Below are 25,394 nucleotides of genomic sequence, written 5' to 3' on the forward strand. Positions count from 1 at the left end.
ACAAAATCGACACATTACGTTTGGTATTTAAAACACTGTATGTAGTTAAGGTTTCCTTTGATAATTTACGAAATGGTAATATTGTCCAGTTGATATATAACTATTGTAACACACTCTAAATAGGGTAAAAAAGCAACTATTATAACTTGATATTAAGGCGATAAAAACAATATCGGATTAACTGCCTCATTCTGGCCTGAGGGCGTTTTTCCCATTATTTTTGAAGACACCAATACACAGTTGTTGTCATATGACGGGTTCTTAAAAGTACTAATTCCACAGGTAACTTTCTCTAATAAAACTGAAAACCTATCACGAGGCTCTAATTTCATACTCGTATGCTGCATTTTTTATTTTCTACTTCGCACTGGCATCAATTACCATTATGCAATTCCAGTTCGTTGGTTACATTTTATATCACATACCAGAAAACAGGCTGTAAATACTAAACACACATAATTATTCCGACCTTTAATTATTATATGCTCTTTTTTTCTCCGTTAACTTTACATTGTTGCAATCGTGCAGTATTATTCAGAAAACTGGTTCATATTGTCTCATACAAATGCAGTAACCTGTAATTACAACGCAGTCATATCGGAGAATATCTTAGATCATAGTTATATTAGGATATTTGACAGGAGCCATGCTATCGGGCTAATCCATGCAGTCATGAAGTCGCGTGAATACGTTTCAGTACTAATGACGCATATTCAAACGTACCTAATAAATGACTAATTGCTCGTTTGAGGAATATGTTCTTAACACAGACTCCTTATAATAAACGAATAATTACTAAAATTTAACAAATCTATTAACGGAGGAGTAAATACAAACCTTACGTATACTAGGATTGCCTATTAAAATTAGCTTTTACTATCTTACATCACAAAACTAGAAGAGACAGACCATAAATACAACATTAAAAATTAATGTGATTTTTACAACTTTGAAATAACTCTCCCATACAAAACATGTACAATCTGTCAAATAGCTTTCTTATAAACAAACAAACATGTGCAAAAAGTAGACAAAAGTACAAAGGAATTATTAATTAAGCAAAATATGAGTTAGTAAAGTAAGAAAGAAATGGAGTTTCTTCAAATAAAAAGGTAGATATGTTTAAGTAGTATTAGCATAGAATCCTTGCTCATTTAAATGAATTTATAAGAAACCTTAAGTTAAAATGATTTAATTCACTAAAATGCATGCATCTAATTATTATATTCAAAATTACTGTTTCGTAATCTAATTCTTGATTGGAACATCTGCATTTTTTGTGCAAGATCATGGAACACTATAAAATATTGCATTCGTCATTAGTTACATACTCCCCCCTCAAAATAAAAAAGACAAACAAGCAAACTACCCTCACAAAAAAACAAGTAAACAAAAACAACGTAAGATGATTAGGTTATATACACAGACAAGTCTCCTTTGTCATGCGTTCAATTTTTACTGATCGCTATAGAGAGCAAAATAACATTATGAATATAATGAGTTTACTATCATAATAACCAGATAATTCATGGTGTAAAATGTCCTTCTGTGAAAATTAGATTGGTACAAGTTTATACTGGATAACATATGGTTTAATAAAGAAAGGGAATGTGAACTTATATATTTTGCAAGTTTGGTACCATGCAGTTCTTTAAATAAGTGATAATAATAAAAAGCGATTCCTATACAGAAACGTCATGTGTAGGGTGCCTTTAAACTCCTACATGATAAGCTTAAATTCATGTACACTCTCGTGGCATAACAGCCCTAAAGTGATAATAGGTACACTGTGAGATGTGGAACCTGATTAATAAGCACGTGAGGTATGCACGAAACGTTTCTTTCGTTTTCTTGGCTGGGGAATAATTTGTTTTACCTCAGTTGTTTTCAACGTTTTATGCTGTCAATAAGGTGACGCAGTGTTTTGTTTTTTTTAAAATATCTAAGCAACTAAAATGAGCTATTGGTCATATGTAATCGAAATTTTAAAGAGCAAAACAAAATACAGTGTTTTTCACGGTTTTCATGAGCTCTGTTTAGAACATGCTATATAAATTTCTCATCCACGAGAAGTAATAAGCACCGTTAATGAAGAACCTGCAAGATACAAACACGTGCCAACAAAGCAAGCTAGAATAAATTTTATATTGATTCAGTTTGTAATTGTTTCTTCAAATTTTAAGGACATGTAATTATTTGAGCTGATATTCCGAATGAAGTTTTTCTTCATACAAATCTCACCGAAGAAGCATCGTGTGAATTATATTCATTAGGTATGATATTTTTCATGAACAGTAGACAATAGATATCAAACAGATTATTGGACAAAGGAAACGATTCAAATTCGAAGTATAGTTATGAAGGTTATTCGTCAAGAACACCAAAAAATTCTATCGTGTTAGCAGATTTGGTTTCAATCTATTTTCACAATCTATCTGTGCTTTTATCAACCATCGTTCCAACTTTTACAAGGAACACTTCTTATTTATACATTGTATTCGTTTTGTTTTCATTGTGAAGTTTATGTTCTATACATGTCTTTATCAGGATTTTCCAACGGTGTCTCGCTGCTTACATCCGCTGACAAGATCCATATCCACAAGCAGACTGATATTTGACCTACTAGATGCAAGCTGATTGGCCCGACTGCATTATATACCAAGTGCCGCTGATATGTCCAGATAAATAGGGATTAGAAATGTTTTGTTGTCCATCTTGTCGCAAAAAGAATGTTTGGAGGAATTAGGCGATCGAAGACGTTTCACTTGGTTGAGTTATGATGGTTAGCATTGCCTTGTCTAAACTGGTTTGCGTTTGTCTGTAAGAAATTACGTCTTCTTTAGTTCATATTTCTCAGGTATTTCTCCCTGTTTATATTTACAAGCATTATATATTTTCTAAGTTAAATGTAGTGCGAAATAAATTGCAGCGATAATACTATATTACATTTTATTTTATGTTAGGCCGTGAATGACTCGAGTTTCCAAGGAATAATAAATTTGAGTGAATTGCCAAAAGTATTGTTCATTGCGGTCGACATACATCGATAACATTATGACCAAGAAATTCGACCCGATATTTTAATGATTGCTTGGTCTAGTGGTAGATTCGAATCCTAGTATGCCTTTAATCTTTTCGGCTTGAATTCTGTATGTGCTTTTACTTACCTTGAATTAGAGAGGAGAATTATGTTACTACTGATATTTGCTGTGAGAATATACACCTAGGACAGCAGGACATGATCGGTAGTCAGCTGACATTATCGCGTGGGATACCGTAAGAAATATGTTACTCCATTTTATTACATTTGCTGCTATCCACTACGTTTGAGCATAGGATAAAACGAACATTTACTTGCTCCCTGTATACACGCCAACCATTTCGCTTTTAGCGTAATCATTATGCTTTTTCACCTAATTATGTCTTGCACTCGCGTGGATATGGATTACGCGTTTCCGGTACATCAAAAAAATAAAATAAAAATAAAACAATAAAAAGTTTTGTCATATTTATTATCATCTCTTTAGCTCTACTAATCATATAAATTTAAAAATATTCTAAAAAGAAAGATTGCTGCGAAAGAATAGCATAACAATCGATTTGCCCATTCTAGACCTACATGTACTTTCCGAATTTTGTATTTATAGCAAATATATATGACCCAAGTATATATATGACCCGAGTCCAAGAAAACAGACGGATTTTTTTACCTATAACTTTGTCTCGCAGGCTCATTATATTGATAAACAGTTAAAAATTTTAAGAAAATGAAACCGAGTGTAAATCGATATGTGCTGGTACGGTTTTAAGTCTGGATGAAAACTCAAAAACAGATAGGTCTTTTTTAAACTTAAAAACATGTCAGATCAGAAAAAGGACAAATAACCATCGCTTAACAATTTTGAAAAGATTGCTCACTGCAGAATCGGTGGACTTCACGACCATTTGGCAAAAGTTATATATGTAGACTAGCTAAACAGAGTAAAGAATACTAATAATTTGTCAGTATGTTTTCTGTTTTTATTCTTTTTTTAATTCACATAGATTTTGCCCACTATTGGATAAGAATGTTGACCTGCTACATATCCTGCTACATATCCAGGTTAGCAGCAAACATAAATGTACATTTTTGTATCATACAGTGTACTGTAAACATAGTATGTATTATACAGAGCATTCTTTTTATGCTCAGATTACGCTTTTTTGCCACTTACGTTATGTATTTTTAATTAAATTATTTGTCTGTTAGTTTTAAAAATAAATAGTTCATTACATGCTATTGTAATGTGACATTGTTTACTGAACTTGACCTTTCCCAAACCTGAGTTCATTTCTGCTTGACCTGACTGATTTTTTATTAGTTATAATTTCATTTATGTAAACAACTAAAAATAGATTCATTAGATTGTATGTGTATGAGCTGATTGACCGAATTATTATTCAAGTAAACAACATTTTTTTTAATCCGTCTCAGACTAAGAATCATTAAGTTGAGTCAAGGTCATACCTGGACGACGTGATATTTATCATGTGCCACTTATTAACAAACTTATATTTTTTTCAGAGGAATGAACTCTTGACCTCCTTCCGGGAATCTGTTTTGTGTTTGAGTTAGTCTTATAACTGATGTTATGATGATAAAGGATTGCCAGTTGTGCTTTAAGCACTTGAGACATTACGTTGTATTATGTTGTGATCATTTTGGGCTTAATTTTTATTTTCTTCAAATTATCGAATTTAAGTGATTATTTTTCCTGGAAATACAAAAGTGCTCCGACAAAATTCTTGGATAAAGACATTTATTGGAATTTATACCGAATTCAAAACTGGAATAATATTTTCTGTGATTCAACAAGAAACTGTTGATAAATCTGCACTTTGAAGGTTATCACAGACGTCATAGACTTTCATCTTGAATTTCATCGGAATATGAACTGAGGTTCACTTGGAACTTTACATTGATCGGATTTGTATTTAGAATTCTTGGATTATTTTTGGATTTAATTCGCAATACCGTAAGTTCTTTTTTCTCATCTTTCACTTTGTATTCCAGGGAAATAAATTATTGGTTAAATATTACAAAGCTTGTTGTCTTCACTCTTTTCTGTTACTTATTTTAAGAGCATAGACTCATAACAATTAGTAAAAACTTACGCTTATACCTCTCTTGGTGCTGGCATGCATGATTTCATTTCGTGGTTGAAAAACTCGCCACTCGTTAAAATACTGAACGTTTCTTTCATATGAGCTGCCGTTTATACATATATTCAATTCAATACAGACCTCACTATTTATTTAGAGGTCTCTAATTCAATTTAGAGAGGCTCCAAATTCAATTGAAGACCACTACAATTTAAATAGAGAGCTCTATATATCGATTATAGACCTCTCTAATTCAGTTAGACACCTCAGTATTTTGTCTCGTTTGTAGACCTCTATAATTGAATTGCAGACCTCTTTAATATAATTAGACAGCTCTTTAATCGAATTTAGAGACATCTCTAATTCAGCATATAGCTCCTTGTTAAGGTATCAGTTCGACAATATTGTAGATTAATAGTTTCTCTCTCCCGGGGTTCCCCTGGATTTCACCTCTAAACATGTTTTGACTTACACCCGTAAAGCTTAGTAGCTGACCACAACATCTTTGCCCCTCAGCCCCGAAAATAATTCTTCTGGGCCCCTGTTCCAACATGACAACAGCGGAGCAATACTCATATTAAGAAAGAGAGAAATGGAGAATGACAGCAATCATGATTTAATTAATTTAATTTGTCCGTTATAATTTATATATCTTCATAAATATTGTAAAACTCTGTATTTTTTATTTGCATTGCCCTTTCCCCAAAGCAATAAATCTAAGCTAACAGTCTGATATAGCACAAATTTTCAGCATTGTTATCAACTCGTTGCTTACTATACCTGGGGCAGAACATGAAGAAATGTAGAGTGGTTAATATGCTACCGCAGAAACAATATGTGGGTGGATGTCAACGAACTGAACACAATAAAAAATAAGCATTTATTGTGTTTACAATATGTCGCAATCTAATATAAATAATAGGTCAGTCACGATGATTAAAATTAGGCATTTTACTAGGTTCGGTATTTGGAAATAAACACTTTTCGCAAGCATCGCAAGCCATGCTACATTGTATATTCAGGTCAATACTGTTGTACATTGTCACCGTTGGGGATAAAAACGATAATGTACTAGAATTTAACTACAAGTGACTATTGGAATGTGACTATTGGAATGTGGAAGAATATAATTTGTTCAGGGACAGTGGGACTGAATAATTCAATAGCATAGTCCAGAGTTGACTCCTTTTAATTTTGTGGAATGTTAATATTTTTCCTTCTTTCGTCTAGATTGCAGACTTTCCCTTAACGATGAGGAGATTTTTTTTTAAAAATTCCTCAAGTCTGAGGAATTCATGAACTGAATTTTCGGAGAATAAATAGGTTTTCGTGTGTTAGATTTGAGAATAAGCGTTTTGTACTTTCCACTAATTTCTACAACAAAAAGATACCAATATTGTCTGAAGTATCAGAAATAAAATAATACAACATCTTATCCTGAGGAGACGAACTGAGAATTTTAATGTAACTCGGACCCGATTTCAATTATATTTTCTTAGTCGGGGTTTGTTCGACATTCAATTATGCTTCACAGAGAAGTCAGCATATTCACCTGGTTGAATTCCTTCAATTTCAGGTCGAAGATACCATTTTAATTGTGGGCACTTCTCCGTCTATTAGCTATGTTAAGCTATCGGCCTTGGAAGTGTCCCCCTATGGCGTCCGAAATGTATAAAACCTTTTGTGTATTTGCATACCCCCAAACTTTGTATGTATGTTTTTTTTCAATACAAGCTCAATAAGAGTTTTGACGAAAAAATATATTTCAATAATTATTTTTATTAAGTTCTTTATAGTAGTTATATTTTCGTTTTTATTATTTTTAGATGGGTCGAGCTCATATGGTTGCTAATAATCAGGTCGCATTATTTTCCTCCCCTATTTGTGTAGAAAAGTTAATTATTTTTTATGACATGTGCTTCCTTCCTATCTATTGGCTGGTTTTCATGGCATTGTCCCTATCTACTGGCTGGTTTTCATGTCATTGTCCCTAGCTATTGGCTGGTGTTCATGTCATTGTCCCTATCTATTGGCTGGTTTTCATGTCATTGTCCCTATTCGCTTGTGATCCTGGTAAAGGATTCTGCGTATGGTATGTGTGTATGCTATAAAGTTGAAGTATTGTTATAATTGGTTCATGTTAGGACCCACCTTTGTAAGATATTAATCATTGTTGAGTTGTTACAATTCCTTTATTCCTTTTATATTATTGCGAATAAAAGTATACACATATAGCGTAGAAAGAAATATTTTTGTTGGTGCTCTCCAGTCTCTGTCCTTAGTAATTTTTTTCAATCAAAGGCGAGACCAGACTTTTGTTATTATCACTAAAAATAAAAAATAAAAATAATAAAACAAAACGTGTTTTGTATATTGTCCTTTGTTTGTGTATGGAATGCATCTATACTATAACAGCGTATCTTTACTTCCTGCCTAAAGATTAAGCCTAAAAGTAGTATAAAAAAGGCCAAAATAAAAAATATATATTTTTTTTAAAAAATAAAAGAAAGGAAAGATCAGAAACGTAAAAGATGTCAATACTGTTATACGGTAGATTGACAAGAGTGAAAATCATATTATCTAGTTTTTAAAAAGATGTGCCCTTGTACGTGTATATTTTTCATTTGTTTTGTTTGTCAGTTGGATGCCACGTGTCTGCAGTGTTGATCTCGTGGTTTGTTTCTTGCGGTGCGTAATAAGAGGGGTCTTTAACTGAGACACGTTTTTAATTCCTTTAGATACGTCTACCATTCATGTATGAAATTGTTGAACAATGGCCAAATCAAATTAGAGAGGTCTCTTTTTCTAACTAAAATCTTTGCAATTGACCTAAATAGTTCTCTTATTCATTTGTAGAGGTCTCTACTTCAATCAGAGAGGTCTAAATTCAGTTATAGAAATCAATAATTAGTAATTGATGTTACTAATTGAGTTAAAGAGAGCTCTATAATTGTTATATAGATTGATACATAGAGCTTCTTTATTAAATTGTACAGGTTTATAACTAAATTAGAGACCTCACTAACTAAATAGAGAGGTCTGTATTATATTAAATATATGTAACAACGGCCGACCATACATCTACGCAAAATAAATATATTCGTTATTCGCATGGTACAGGCAAATATCTTATGTGTGTTATTGATCATACACATCATAATGCAAACAGAGTAATAGGAGACGATTTTTTAAAAAATATCTTTCCACAGATTTTGAAAGAGCTGATAGGAAGCTTTGATATTTTTAGACATACAGAATGTCACTCGTTTAAAGCAATGAAAACGATTATGGAGGAATAGACACAGATTAAGCTAAAATGAACTTATAAACCATTTACGTTTTTTCTTTGGTTTGTTTAAATATGTTTTTCCTAATATATCTGCATAGTAGTTACAAATTCGCATTTAATCGTTTCATTATGTCTTTGCTTGGAATAAATTATGTGTGGGGAAATTTATATTTTCATTTTGTAAAGCACTTTTAATTTCAGGATTATGTTAGTCTTTGCAAACATTACCAATGTCGTAAATATTAGAAAATTCAAGCTTGAGTTGCTTATTTAATATCTTCACATTCCTGGTGATATGCTTTTAATTGGTATAATGGTTAGAATGAAAGTAGTAATATTGTGCTAATAAAGGTCTCTGCGTGTAATTAGTATTAACGCGCATCTGACGGGATTTTGTCATGGTAGCAAAACTTGAGGGTCAACCGGAATTTAACAACAGAACGCCACAACTGGGGTCTATATGATTTTAAACATGAGCGTCTGTGGGAAGGTAGCAGGTTGAAAGACGTATAAGGTCTTCTGGAGATATAACGTTAAAATTTGTAGATACTGTCCAACACACCAGCTTTTGATGCACAATCTAGCACTTAATTTGTATATGCTATCCAACATTATACTGTTTAATATACTATCTAACACACACTTTTTGATATACTCTCCAACAAACCACACCTAATATTTGATATACTATCCCACACAGTACTTTTTGATATACTGTCAAGCACACACTTTTTTATATAATATCCAACACACCAATATTTGATATACTATCCAACACACCAATATTTGATATAATATCCAACACACCAATATTTGATATACTATCCAACGAACAGTTGTTTTTAATTACTTTTCAGGACATACTGTATATGTAATATCCTGTACTTAAGTTTTAATATACTATCATTATTCTGATTACTATGCAACACACCCTACTATCCAATGGAAATGGTGTGTATTTAGACTCTATATCTAACATTCACTCCGAACAAGCAAATTTTATTTTATTTTATGCTAATCAGTTTTGGCTAGCTAAAGTGTATAACGTACTGAAGCCGTCGATATATTACGGTAATGTTAGCTGTTTACCATTTGGTTCTGGTATGTTCTGTGTACATTAGCAGAGAAATTGCAGGTAGCAACATTACTCCTTACCTAATTCAAATAATAAAAAGCATATACTTGAAAAACAAATTTAAAGAAATTTTGTTCCAAGTGGAATTAGAACGTGATTCTCTTTTGTGACAGCCAGACATACTACCAAGCGACTGACAACAAAATGTAGATGAAATTCTTTAGTTATTGTTATTGATGTAAAATGAAAGGAAAAGTTTTCGTCTGAAAAAAAAAATAAAATTGATAACGAAATAAGTTAAGAAATCGTTTCTCTACAAACATTGGACTAGCATACATACAGGATCATTGTGTAAATAGATTTGTATCGCACCGCAGATATTCTGCTTGTGATATGTTTTGGTAATAGCAAGCACGGCCAGTGTAATTTATTGACTTTGGTGCCTCGTGTGCAATTTCCATTAATAATTTGATATTTCAAAGCCTGGGCCATCTCGATGTCTTTACATTTACTATAGGGAACTGTAAATGCCATGAATAATTTTGAAAAATTATGTGTACTTGTATTTGTCGACTTTGTAGAGAAATCTTGAAATTATGATTTTATTTCTCTTCTTATTTAATTCAAACGCATGCGCTAACGCTAATCATCATAATAAAGATTAGCTACCTGCGATTATCCACAACGAAACTCACCAATTACTAGAACTGAAATGAATAACCGAACATTTAAACCAGATTAGGTTTTACATTCGAAAATAAAACTATTATTCGAATATTTATATGGTTACCTCAAGTTGGCAGGATTTTTTTAACAAAAAGGAATAAGACGAAATGTGAACTGGTTTACAAGGGAACCACTTCAGACATGCTAAATTACCTGAATTTCTTATTTGGACTGACATTGTTATCATAATGTTATAACTCTGAATAGTCGCATTGCTCACAGCATTCCCATTTCTATTCATTGTCATTCGGGCATTCTTTAAACGATTACGTGTAATAACGATGAGTAGAAGAAGAACATAGTGTAGACAAAGAGTCAAATCAAAGCCGACAAAGTCTTCACATAAATCATCGCATTCAAATTTAATTTAAAAAACTGGCAACATACCGGTGAAGCTAGATGACACGTGTGTACTATGGACCTTCAAGACTAGTTCTCTGTACAAGAGGATTTTACTCATGACAATTATGTTTGAAACGGAAAACTCAACTGTCGATAGTGTGCATACATTATCTGAAGGATTGATACATGGGTGTCCTCCCTTGGTGCTAGTGCTGCAAATGATTTCATGCTAACCAAGATTATATATTTTTACTACCTTATTTCCATTTCATCTTCCTCTAGTATCTTAGAGACCATTTCTTGCAGCCCAGAAAGCGTTGTCCTCAGGAAACGTTCTCCACTAGATCGTAAGATAATAATAATAATAATAATAATAATAATCGCATTGTCAAGAATAACACCACCAAAAGTATATGACAAGCTAAACATTGAAAATGCCAACATTTTGAATATAATCGGTATGAATTTTTAAAAAGCCACATTAAAACATTACAAATCCCAATAAAATCATTTAAGGTCATAAAGCAAAGATAATGTTACACGCACACATGTATTTACTTGACCGAGCGGTTGTCAAACCCTCGCGCGATTCTCGCTAGAAGTCATAAGTATACCCCGACTTTCCAAAGACTTCCATACAACCTCACTTGTAAATTAGAAAGCCCGACGTGTCCATTCTATACCTAAATTTTCCTCTAATTAATGCAAGACCACAGATAAACCAAACTGCCAACTATCTATCAACCGTACATCTGTGTGTTTTGGCTTCATTGTGTTTCCGCACCACCAACCGTTCACGCCTTAGAAAATATATGAGTACTCCCTAATAATGTGAACTATTTTAACTCCGCCACCTTAGGCCAGTCAATTTATGCTTTCCAGTCACATTTCCCCGATATAACTGCACCATATTCGCCCACATGGCAACATGAATGGTGTCTGCCAAGTCCCTTTTTATTTATGCCCTTGTGTAATTTACCGGTTTAATACCGTAAATACTGTCCTTACAGTCACGCTACCAATTTATACCACTAGATTTTAATATGGACTATTTTACGACAGGGACATTCATTCGGTTTTGGTCGGAATTCACTACTAGTTAACCAGGACATCATGGAAACACAATAACACTTCACTCCGTGACGTTTGCTCCTATTAATTAGCTCATTAGTTCGGGCCAGGAATATTTCCCTGGCGCCGAATTCCAATAATCAAACAAGTAATCACACAAATCTAAGAATTGCTTAAAACGGGACGCTATAACCAAGTGCACATACTCTAAATTTACTACAATAATATCACAAAGCATATATGTATAAACTAACTTGTGTAAGCCACTGGTAGAATACTAAAACACGTCTGCACATATCTAAACTATATCCAAACACGTTCTCTCACACGTTTGTCGATGATATTTTTGAAATGTTTCGTCGGACAGAAAATTGCCAGTGATGCTCGCCAACTTCTCAAAAGACCACCGTCTTAAATAGAAGCTAAACTGAAATGGTTGATTTAATGATATGAGATCGACTAGAATAAACTTTTCAAATTGACCATTTATATCAGAATGACAACAAATTCAACAAATTCTCGTCGAAACATATGTACGTAAATGTTTTGGGCAGAGTCTAACATAAATATCCTTCATTATAATCATTGCCCAGGGAAAAAGAGACTTATAGTAAAGTATGTATCTCCGAAAATACAGTTCTGAGTTAACTTTTTCTCCTCGATAAAAAAGAGAAAAGAGTCAGCAACTTGTGAGACCGACGTATACAATGCGATGATGTTGGTTATTGCGCATTAGTACCTGAAGACACGTCATTGATCGGAGCAGAGGTCCTTCTTGCTCCTTTGATTATCTCCACAAACGACATTTTACGATCTTTCCTTCGCGATTCTATCCCGACAATAGCCAAGGGTGAAGTAGGAATCCGCCTAGGCGTGGTTGGAAAACTTGGGTCCGGGGTTATTTGAGAAGATTCAGTTTCATTGGGATCTTCTTAATGCTAAGCCTGGGATATCCAGCCGAAAATGGTGATTAAAACCATTTTGCACGTCTGTCCCCTCAACTTGTGTATATTTTTCTGTACTAAGTTAGTTGGGAGTCGGGAAAGAGAGAGACACTTAATTTCTACAATTCTTTCCAACTGTAAATATCATCCAAGGCCTTCGCCTTGGGATCCGGAACTGGAGAAATGACGTTGGAAAGATTGTGACTCAACACGGTCGCAAAAAGATCATCGGATACCGTCACAGAACGCAATTTAAAACCCGACGTGTGGAGGGACCATAATGTATGGAGAATCTGATCCTTCCTAGACAGAGAATTGGCCACAGCAATGAATCTGCCAGGATTATGTCTGATCTAGATGGTGATATCTAGACGTGCGTACCAACGCCAGAACTCCTAGATCAGAGACAAAAGTGGTATGATTTGGTATCGCTCTGTTTGACGAAGGATATGACAACTATTCAGTTGTCTGATTTAATTAAGACAACCTTCCTGTGTAAACGGTTTCTTGAGGAATGGTACGACTCTGTGTTCGTAAACTATGTAACACGATAAAGCGAACCCAACAAGTTTAGTTAAATTCAACAAATAATTCATTTCCCTAAAACAAACAGTGAAAATTTAAAAGGAAACTACGTGGATGTAATTTAAATCCCAAATAGTCCTAAACGTTTATCACAAATCTAAAATGATAGACTGTTCCGAATGAATTCCAGTGTTGTTACGAATAAATCCAATCTTAGATGTACTAATGTGCCAACAATATTGACTTATCAAAATGATTTAATTCAGAATGTCCTTGGATGAATTCGCCTATTCAGAATGTACTTGGATGAATTCACTTAATTCTAAATAACGAATCAAGCCTAAAGTAAATGAGCATTTTGTAATTCCAAATTGATAATTTAAATAAATACACCCTTTCAAATTATAACTGAACATAACTAAATGATCAATTCCACCAGACAAATGCTAAAATAGGAATGAATAAATCTGATGTCAGCAACCTTTAGATAAAAACCTAAGATACAATAAGAGAACCAGGATGTGGGTCAACTCACTGTTTTCAGATTAGTCACTTCATTGACCAATCCAAGAAATTGCAAAGACTCTCTTGCTATGATATGTTTCCTGGTGGAAATGGACTCTACGAGTTCAATGATTCGGTTTACCAGAACTTGGATAATAATTTGATACTCATATGGACGAACCGCTGGGATGGAAAGAGATCTCACTTTTCCCAATTTATCAAAAGCCAAGGTTCTGCAAAAGGTAAAGAACGGTTCCTTTAATTGAGACAAATCGAACTTACCATACGCTTATGATACCGATGCTTAAGCCGGATTGGATAGCTCAAATTCGTTTAAATTTTCCCTCTTTAGGCAAACTGAAGACAAGTCCCCGAGGATGGATTGATAGATTTGTTAAAATACGCAACGCTAAGGTCGAAACTGATAGGAAACTTGTACTGACGTATGGAGAATCGAATTGATTGTGCCGCCTCGATCTTGAATTTCGGTGGGACTTAAAGTGGTTAAGTCGGCTCAGGTCGATGATCATCCTGAGATCGCCATTGATCTTCTTGCCAAAAAAACATGGAATCGAATTAACGATAGTATGGGTTTCGAACTATCTCCACATCCCGTCAGTCGACTAGCTTTCTGATTTCTTGTTGCAAAACATTCTTCCCCAAATCGGACGTTATTACCATCAGAAGCGGAGAGGAATAATTGACAGTGGGTCGGATAAATGAAATGAAATGCCCCTTTAAGATATTTTGGATGACTCAGTCATTAAACGGTAGAGGAGATATCCAACAATGCTTGACATGCAAGAGTATGGCGCCCACCGATAGGATGTCTGAGGGCGGTCGGGGGATCCAGTCAGTGGCGAACTTTCGGAATCCTACGGGGTTAGAAAAGACATCTCTTTGAGGTACGTTGGTTTGAGTCGATTCTGATTTTGTGATTACACAACGAACGATACTATATCCGTTTGCAAGCTACCGTCGTATTTATGGGACGAGTTGTAGATTGTTTATAAGCCTATGGTGGGTGAGTAACGAGGTGGAAGGGCTGTTCTCGGTCTGCCTCTATCCGCACTTTCTCTATCTTCCCATGAAGAGTGGACGTCATTCCCAAATCTGCCCAGGATACCTCACCTCAGGGTAAGCTGTAAGAAAATGACTACGTATTCGTAAGGATGAAGCTGGTCTGGACTGCTGAATGATACATTGAAAGGTCGCAACGGGTAATGCTGGTTCGCAGAAGTAGGAGGACGGACGAATCTATCTATCCGCATGAAAATGAAATAATATTTTAGGGCCCTATATGCGTATGCATAGGATCGTTTGCTCATGAAGCCAAATGGTCACTAGGTAAGATGTAATGGGAATCAGATTGTGGAACGGAAAAGACTATAACCGAGACGGTGCCTAATAAGGTATTCTCGTAGATCATTTGCGAACCCCATGTACAAACCTTGTGCGACTGGATTTGCACGCCCGATGGCCATGCTCTAACACGCAAGGTGGGATCTTGAGCACACTGGGTATTTTGAATTTGGGGGGACACCCATTAAGCTAACAAATTTATCAAAGTGTAGTTTAAGACGAACATACAGGTAAAAACTGACCGAATTATTCATCTGCGTCTTGGCGTCACCTGGAGACCTACGTGTAATTCCAATGACAGTGTACAAGGCTGTCGAGAAGACAAGTCTGCAGCCTCAGGTTCCTCGAATTCAGAAGATATAACAATAGCAGTGTGTGGTGTACATCGTTTTTTAGATGCAGAGAAGTGAACTCAAAGACATCTCTCAAAAACAGGCCAGCTACTCCGTGTTAGGATGAATGTTCAAAACATCCATCTCTCCAGTCTTATATTTTTCTCGTTTCTGCTATTTTAAGAATTTGTTCAAAGAACCATAAACCAAGTATCCTCTTTCCACATGACACGCAAACACACCACATGTTGCCTAACGGAGTACATTTGGTGAAGGCTAGATAAAATTGGTGCGAGTCCTCGTCGGCCTTACATTTCTTAAAATCAGTGCATTGCATCCCTATATTATTCACTAAAATGCAAAAAACAACTTGAAAAAAGGTAATAAATTAACAACTTGAGCGCTGTAACAAATTTTATTAATACCCTGTGCATACCCGGTCTGAAGAAACACGATGTCAGCGTAAGCGAAAACCTACAAGAAGTCTTTTAATTTTACAGGGTTGAAGCATGCGGCTAGAGATCACAGAAAGCTCCGTCATATTGACAAATTTCACGTACAACATAGTCACAATAACAACAATATCTGCAATCTGCAGTAAAGTCCTTACTAGATCAGATAAAGACAAAATCTTGAATTAATACATGACATTGGTGAAAAAATATCACTGGATATTGTCGAAGTGAAGTTAAGTATGTTGCCAGTTTAACTGCGAAAGCTTAAAGTTAGGTCTACCTGTCGACAACAAGGAAAAGCACTAGACACGAGTTATTTCTCTTTGTCTATCCAAGATAGAATGGAACTACGAATTTTCGTCTTTGTGAGGCCTAAATTCTAGAGGATGATGTCTTATGTTCGTAATAATAATGTGAGATGAAGAAGGAGAAAAGTTATTAATATCGTCAGTATGATCAATATTTTAATCATAACTATTAATTTCATATCTTGGAATATATAATTACTGCTAAGAAAATGTTTTGGTCATTGCAAAAATCAATTTGTGAACAATAAAGGGGTTTCTATAGGTTTCACTGTCCTTCAAATTGCTTAATGTTCTGGTTTAATATGCTCAGACCATATTATGAATATAATAATTGTAAAAAGCATCCATGACCATTAGCGACAGGAACCTTCAATGAGAAAATAAAACGAGAACTGCTTCACAGTAACGATACTGACCCTATGTCCCCAATCAGAAAGCATGACAACTAGGTATAATGACCCTATGTCCCCAATCAGAAAGTGCGACTCAAGCATGACAAATTGGTATAAAGTTTCAGAACATAGCGAATATGGTAAGAGTATAAAACTACAAACAAGGAATGGAAAAGATCCGGACAAAATAAATACATCTATTGGAGAAAAGCAAACTGAAAACTTGACCATAACAGCAGGGTGATAACCATCAATGGATGGGTGGTCTCTGAATCACGATGTAAATTTACAATGAGCTAAATATAGAATGCACGTGTTGATGCTTATTGTATTTCATCAAACTCCCCATGTCACTAAGCTAGGGTAAATTGCAAGAAATTGTAGAAAACGATTGTAAATCAGTATTTAGGAAAGGTGGCCAACAGCTTCAAACAAGGAGATGGTCAGTCCGAAGATGCCAATGAAATGAGTGCGCCATGAAAGTGAATGGGGTGCGGGGGTGGGATTTCGAATGTTTTCAAACGTAAGGTGGTATACGTATCAAAACCTAGAAACATCTTGGTCATTTTAAACAAACCAATGAATTCTTTTTCACATTTGAACCCGCTTAAAAGATATTCGGATGGACGCGGATAACAAAAGTATAGATGTAAAAGCCCGGAAGTATATCTGGAGATTGTCTTGGATACATGAAGAAATACGCTGAACAATACTGATGTCATCTCTCTCAGTACCAGGTTATTCATTCTCAAACATCGTGAATAATAATTCACCGCTATATTTGTCTCACCAATGTGTTATGCGAGCACGAGCGAGGGTGAGCCAACACTTCCTCCTAGTTAGTACTACTAGTTCGCCAGCCTAGCTCGACCATTGCAAAGTATTAATACTAACTAGCCCTTTTCGATGCATGGAAATCTACGTTAAAGAATTTTGATAATTGATAAAACGAAGCTTGTGATCCGGTCATGTGAGATAGAAAGTGGCTGAATTTGACAGGGAATATATTAGTGAACCACAAAACGTTCCGTCTGACAACTAGAGATATCGAAGGAAATTATATATGATAAATAGCAGCCACGTAGTGGGCGACATAGTCATAATCTGATTATGGGGGCACTTTTTAGTACTACAAGGATAATTTACTCAGAGGCCAAAATAGTCACTACTATTATTGACATAATAAGCACTACGACTACAACGACCAAGACGAGAACGATTATCAAGATGATGTTTGCAGTAATGTAATGTTGTTTACCTACCTTTCCACCATCTCGAGTTCTTCCGTTTGCGGAGTGATAGTACGTCTCCAGCACAAGAGCTGAAGGAGTCCAGGCGTCGGATGAATTCTATATATAAAGAAGTTTTATTTGTCAGAAAATCAGTAATATAGCAGTAGTTTATTTGTTCTAGCTCTTCGCATCATGGCCGTAGATGATCGTCAAGTCACACACAATCACACACAGACATATATGAATAGATTAAGATAGACATATATGGAGAATTTATATTCAACAGTGTAAATTATGTAAGTAGTAGTGAACTACAGTCTGCATATTCATTATGCATGTTAGCTTCTGCCGATTCTCTATAGAGTAAGATACTGCCAAATATTCGTTTGAGCAGCAAAACCTGTTTTAGCATACTTTGCATAACTCATATCTAAACTAAATCATCAATGAGATGCAATTTTTATTTAACTTAAATGAAGCATGAAAGAGTCATTTTGTCTAATGATGCCTTTTTAAAGGAGGTTTTCCCTGACATTGAAGCAAAATTTACCTCGCAGCGAACATGAATACTTTTGCATTTTTTCCAAGGATGTCCCTTATTATTCCTAAATATTAACCCTTAACTAAAAAGATTAACAAAAGAGGTACTAGGCCGTGCTCAATAAGACAAAATTTATTTCTTCAACAATCAAAAATACAGTTTCAAACTTATAATACGTGTACGTAAAGTTGCTATATACACCGTATCATTGTTTTGTTTAATTATTAATACAGTGTAAAAAATGTTTGCCCATTGTAACACGTCTCGCGATATACTATCGTGGAAAACAAGTTTTGTTTTGCTCCCTGATTTATTTCCTTGTCTCATTCATTTAAAAACAACACATAGAAAATATTGGACTGTCTTAATTTTCATGTTTTATCAACCTGTTATGTAGTATATGTGATCATGTCACAGACTGTTAGGTGGTTTCAGCCTGGGTTATATAACAATAAATAGAAGATACACTGAGACTGCGACCACTCATATCATCAAACCGTGCAAATAATTATAGGTTAAGGCATTAGCATGGGAAAATATGAACGAATTTTGTTGTTGTTGGGGGGATGGATACTGCACGACCTGTCGTGGTATAGTATCCATCCATGGAATGAGTTCCTATTTTCCTACAAATTCAGTTTTTGTTATGTATTCATTCTATTAGTCTACATACTAATTTTAAAAAAATACACTACAAGAAACAAAGTAACTGAATGTATGCTGTATTCTAAAACAAATACGCAACGGTAGATTCATCATTACACGACAACAATACAGCATATAGCTTTCAAAAATAATTGTCGACTTTATTCTACTTAAAATTGAAATTTAGAGTCAAATTGGGAATGAATGACCACTGCAACAGCTCTTCCAGTAGATCTGAAATGAATGGACTTTGTTCTTGTTTCCTTTGTTAATTCTACTCAATTCCGCTGATTATAGACTGGATTTAGCTGTGTCAATTCCACATGAAGTACATGACATTTGAGCAGAGCGGGACGAGCCTTGAATCAGTTTCATGTGGGTTCCTGTTCTGTAATTGAATGTTTGGAATCATAAAATGGGAAAAATATTAACATTTTCAATGGTAATTAATTTGATTATCTCTAGGCTTCAAATAGTGAAAATATTTATATAAATGTTGTCAAGGAAGTGTGTATGTTTAATGTTTACGTATTATATCTGATCTAATATTTGTTCCGTTTTCATTTCCGCGTACAGCGTTAACTGAGAGTAGTTTATTTACGTCCTATATTATTTCAAATTACTGAGTTCAATTCACCCCTTGAAGTATAAGCAAAGTGCTTGCAATGAGAAAACGTTATACACTGAGCTCACTGGCCATGGATTGCACCATAGCCAGGGTACTCAGAGTCTCGAGGTAGACAGTAACTTTACAACACGAAGAGTCTTGTTAAGGAGCTGTCCACTTTATGGGAGCGAATTATTCAGCTGTACAGGTACGTGAATTATAAAACTGTGCTCATTTTACATTCTTATAATGTGACAGAATTGTTTAATTATTGGACGTTCCAGTATTTCCTCTACATTTTGCACATACTCTGACCTATTTCATATATACGCCATGTTATTATATACCCTACAGTCTGTTCTCATGTTCTCCATTTAGTAACAGAACATACGAATTGAAGTCATTTAAATGGTGCACGTATAAAGGATGAAAACAAAATGTTCTAGTTCTGAAAGTTCGTTTGATTCTTGTAAGATTATCATGCTGTTGCACAGTAGTTTGGACGAACTGATTTAGTATGAAATAATCAACTTCCAGGTAAACGCATGCGTGATATACATCGTTTCATTTGTACATGACCGTGTCGCATGTACTACACAGCCTTTGTACTTGTGTAATCAGATGAATTTTTTTGAGGATGTTTGGAGGTGTGTGACCACGTGTCTCAGTTTGGAAGCGTGATGTAGCCGTAGAGCTAATAGCTTGGATGCCGATTGGGGCACTAGTAGGGTTCTTGTATAACCTGTGCTGTTGTAGGTAATGACGCTGGCTCGGAGAAAGATAGTGATTATCTCGTGTTGTGGAACCTATGCTTCAGAACCAAAGGATCTGCAGCGATCAAAGAGGGTGCTGAGAGATCCTTCAGCAGATTTGGATTAGCGTGCCATGCGTGATGGCTTATGACCATCCGAAAGAGCAGTGAGACAAAAGATACTTTGTGGTCGTCAACGGGATGGCATCAGTTATGTTCGGGATTTTTTATTTTTTTTTTTTGTTTTTTGTATGTATATCTACACAGTATCACGATTTGAATGAAAATCAACATTTGCACAGCATTACTATCTGTGTGATCTTTTAAAGGCGGGGGTAATTTATCACATTTGGAGTGTGCGCATTTGTTTACAGCGCTCTATAAGGATTTCTTAGATTTTGTGATTACTTGTTTGAGTATGAGAAGTCTGTGCTGGGAATATAGTCCTCAGACTGAAATAATTAGCCAGTTATTAGGGCCAAACGTCACGGAGTGAAGTGTTAGTGAGTTTCCATGATGCCATGGTTTAATTTTGGTGAATTTAGGTCAAAGCCGCACGAGTGTCCGTGGAGTTCAGTAGTCTTATTAAACTCTAGCTGTGTAAGTTGTGTGACTCCTAGTGCAGTATTTATGAATGGAGGCTGGTGAAGTATATTGTTGCTATTGTGGTAAATATGGTGCAAAGTTACAGGCGAAATGTGGCTTAACATCGTGACTTGACTGGCCTAAGGTGGCGTAGTAAATATAGTTCCCTGTATCAGGTGATTGTGACTGCGTGAAATGCTGGCGGTACGTTACGGAAAGCTAATGAAGGGAAACAATGCAGTTGTGCAGTTGACAGACAATTGGGAAGCTGTGAGATTAATCGGCTTGTATTAATTAGAGTAAAATAATTTATAGATTGACACATTGGACTTTCCAGTTTACAACAGTAGTTGTATAGAGGTCTTTGGAATCATTGGATCTTGTGACTTCGAGCGGAATTGATCGCACCAATGTTTGACATCGCCCGGTCACGAAATATCTTTGTTACAATATATATATATATATATATATATATATATATATATATATATATATATATATAGAGAGAGAGAGAGAGAGAGAGAGAGAGAGAGAGAGAGAGAGAGAGAGATGTGTGGGGGGTGGGGGATGTAGTATGTACGCTGTATCAATGATATACCACGAGATGTATACATTTTTCATTAAAAGGAAACGAGGCTTGCCCGAGTTTCGTTTTAATGAAACATTTATATAACGAGTGGTATATCATTGATACAGCTTACATATTATACATATATAGTATTTATATCACATACAAATACACATATTTGCACTTTGAATGGAATTAGATGCGCTCCTGGCAACTGTGTATTGACGAGTGAATGAACTCCTCACATCCCTGCGAGTGTGTCCGCTACAAAATGTAGTTCTACGATTTTTCTTGTTATTCACAATCACATATCCAATTTGATAAGTTGATTGTTTTCTTTTTCAGTTTCTATTTTTCTTCACATTTATTAAATCGAAATAAGACACACTCATGATTTAAACATAAAATATGTTGTTTTTTATGAAGAAAATAGTGCACGGCAAACACTGCTAGCTTCTTATCCACTATAACTGTACTGTCAGGCATTCACGTACTGGCGTATGAAACACACACACACACACACACACACACACACACACAGACACACAAACACACACAAATTAGCGTGGAATAGAAACGAAATGAAAGGACGAACCAACAAGAGGTAATTAAAATATTTTAATATATTGACAGTTCATGTAAGTCACTATTCTGCTTTAGTTAACATCTCTAAAGACTATGATTCTCTCTCTCTCTCTCCTCCTCCTCCTCCTCCTACTCCTTCTTCTCCTCCTCCTGGCGGCTTGACTAACATTACCATCATTCATAGGTCCAGAAACATCGTTGTATGACACAAGCGAAAATACCCAACGCTCGTATTTTCATGGATTTTTGCCTGCATCTAGCAACGATAATCCAGAGAGAGAGAGAGAGAGAGAGAGAGAGAGAGACCATTTGGACATTTTTATATTTAATAATTAATAATCGAATTTTAGAACATTATAATAGGTTTAAGAAACAACAACAAATGATTAAAACACAATGCAGTATGTGCGCCTCGTTACCGACAAATTTAACATATATGCCCAGTGTGTGTCGACTGGCGATTGCAACTATGTATCATTCAATAAATGAAGACTGTAGATAGATCCCAAGGAAAGCATAAACATAACCGTTACGACGAACCAGATTACTGTAAGTTAATTGGTACAAGTTCAGTTTGAATGTTTTCGTCCAGCGCAGTATGTTTTTCTCTCTCACTCAAGATTTGTGCTTATTTTGTCATTTATGCATGAAAAGGTAATGGAAAAAAGAAAGGATTCCGATGAAAGTGTGTACCATTTTAATTTCATTTAGAAAACATAGACTATTAATACATTTTAACGTTATTTTTATATTTCATTTATGATTAATAAATGAGTAGAAATTCATCATTGATCTATAGTCATATTTCGTTTATACTTTACATTGATTAATCCTTGTTCATTACTTGTTTAAGGCGGACGTTATTATTCGATTCCTTGGCAGCGATATTATTTTTCCTTTATCATTTTAACTCGGTGTGCATCAATTTTGTTAAATTTAATGTTGGAATTTATGTGCATAGTTTAGTGTATGATCTAGTTTTTCAATCACAATATAAATACGAAATTGCTTTTAGTGTCGTCACTGTAATCTGACCCCAACCCGGATCATCCTCTTACAAAAGTGACGAACGAACGTTAGATTCAAAGCAATGTAGAGCCATTCAAAATGAATAAGGAAAATGTAGAACGATTTATGTAATTTATTTATCTCTTTTAGAAATGCTTGAAGGAGGCAAACACTATTCAGTACCTTGCAGCATATCATTCATTCAATTCATGTAGACACATTCAACTATACCGTCGCACATATCAAGAAAGAATGCAACATCTTATTAGAACAGATTCTTTCTTCCATCTCTTTGGCAGAGACTGTTTTTACAAATGTATAATCCTGATTAAACTTACTGATTAGATGTGCACTAGCTTCAATTTTTTATTTTTTCTCCTTGTAGAAATACATATGTCATGGATATAACATTTAATTGCCTACAAGACTTGTAGAAATACATATGTCATGGATATAACATTTAATTGCCTACAAGACTTGTAGAAATACATATGTCATGGATATAAGATTTAATTGCCTACAAGACTTGTAGAAATACATATGTCATGGACATAAGATTTAATTGCCTACAAGACTTGTAGAAATACATATGTCATGGATATAAGATTTAATTGCCTACAAGACTTGTAGAAATACATATGTCATGGATATAACATTTAATTGCCTACAAGACTTGTAGAAATACATATGTCATGGATATAAGATTTAATTGCCTACAAGACTTTGCACAATGTTTGATCTGTCACACATATCCAGCATTTTCTTTGGAAGGATGATAATGAGAATTTCAGCAAGCATAACTTAAATATCCTGGACGACATAAATATCTTGAACAGAGGTCTCCTTCAAGCATGAAAATCCAATCCAATTCATAAACTGCTAGAATGTTTAGAAAATAAATGTGGTAAAATAATTCCATTTGATATGTTATGTATGATTTCGTATGGTTGAGGGGGGGTATAATTATCAGTACATTCCTTCAGTGAATATTTGGTAGGTATAAACAACATGGATGCAGTAAAGAGTAATAATGATTAGAACAGTTCTTATGATCTACGAATATTGAAAAGTGTTTTAGAAAGTGGTGTCAACTGAAAATTAACAAACTACCATCGCAGATAGTACGTTTACACGTGTAATTTTATTTCTATCACACTGTATATTAGTCCGAGATTCCTGTATTTTCCCCACACCATCTTAGATAGTTTGACATTTTGTGTTGGGTGTCTGTTCACAGCGTATTGCCCATCGAGAAATGTCGAAATATCTCAAAATTCATTCTCTATGATATCTCATGTGTAAGTTCCGTTTATAAGTTGATATTTCTAAGCCTTGTCCATCTCAGTGTCCTTAAATCTACTATAGGGCTTATACATTACTTTTATATAAAAAATATTTTTAAAAATTACTTATAAGTTTGTCGAGCGTAAGTAGAGATACCTAGAAGAAAAATTTTCTTTCACTGTCTGGTTAATTTTCAAAAGCTTTCGCTAACAATCACTGGACGATTTGCATTAGCGATGATCCGTAAGGGACCTCATCCATAAATATTATTTGCCTCTAGGTGGCGTAAGTGTACTATGTAATTTCTAGACTGTGTTTCGCTTTCAGAAGGTGTTGTTGATGACAATTGCTTTTCAAACAGGGAACTAATGGTCAATAGTAAATATACGTAGTCTGAGTAATGAGTGGGTTCGACTGGCGCGAGCGCTGTAAATATATTAAAAGCTAAACTAGCTTATATATATATATATATATATATATATATATATATATATATATATATATATATATATATATATTTACCTTGTGTAGTACTTTTCATCTTCATGTAAAATGTTGGCAATCATTTGTTTCATCTTATTAAGTTTTTCCTTCCTCATGTTTTTTTTTCTATAATAATAATGATAATAATAATAATAATAATAATAATGATAATAATAATAACGATAATAATAATAACTAGTAGTAGTAGTAATGTATACAAACAGCTGTTGAACCTGTTTGATGACTGCCGAAATTTAATCGTAGGGTGGAAGTCACTGGCAAATTCAAGAAATATTCTGAAGTCATCAGTTTTGTTCAATGACTCTACGCCAGTTAAGAGGTCTATAGGGTGCTTCATTGCCAAGTAGGGGGCTTTAGCTCGAGTCCACTAATGCAAAATTGGCAAACAAAGGTGTTATTTGCCATTAATTTGAATTTCATTTTGGTTGTTGAATACATAATTCTTAAACGTAAAAACAGCGGTTAAAATTATGACCAAATTGTATGTATGCAGTGAAGGAACGGAAAATGCCATGCTTCTTTGATGTCTTAAAAGGTGAATTTATGCACATGTAAATTGCAGTTTTCTTTCCTGTCAGTCTCAGTCTTTGCGAATTTCGCTTACCTTCGTGAGTGTT

General features: G+C 34.7%; 1 protein-coding gene across 2 annotated transcripts in view; it reads right to left on the bottom strand.

The window, feature by feature from the left end:
* Positions 1-1,155: 1,155 nt before the first annotated feature.
* Positions 1,156-25,394, bottom strand: part of LOC149774358 (tripartite motif-containing protein 59-like) — a 121,445-nt gene continuing 97,206 nt past the window's right edge. For both annotated transcript variants that reach the window (XM_089945379.1, XM_089945378.1), the window contains exons 8-11: positions 24,796-24,882; positions 17,730-17,816; positions 10,831-10,914; positions 1,156-2,818 (exon numbers count right to left, since the gene is read on the bottom strand). In XM_089945379.1, the coding sequence (XP_089801505.1) occupies positions 2,743-2,818; positions 10,831-10,914; positions 17,730-17,816; positions 24,796-24,882 (334 nt within the window). In that variant the 3' untranslated portion in view covers positions 1,156-2,742. The remainder of the gene's footprint in view (positions 2,819-10,830; positions 10,915-17,729; positions 17,817-24,795; positions 24,883-25,394) is intronic.

Source organism: Sinohyriopsis cumingii, unplaced genomic scaffold (genome assembly GCF_028554795.1).
Source record: "Sinohyriopsis cumingii isolate HCF-2022 unplaced genomic scaffold, ASM2855479v2 utg000309l, whole genome shotgun sequence".
Taxonomy (NCBI): domain Eukaryota; kingdom Metazoa; phylum Mollusca; class Bivalvia; order Unionida; family Unionidae; genus Sinohyriopsis; species Sinohyriopsis cumingii.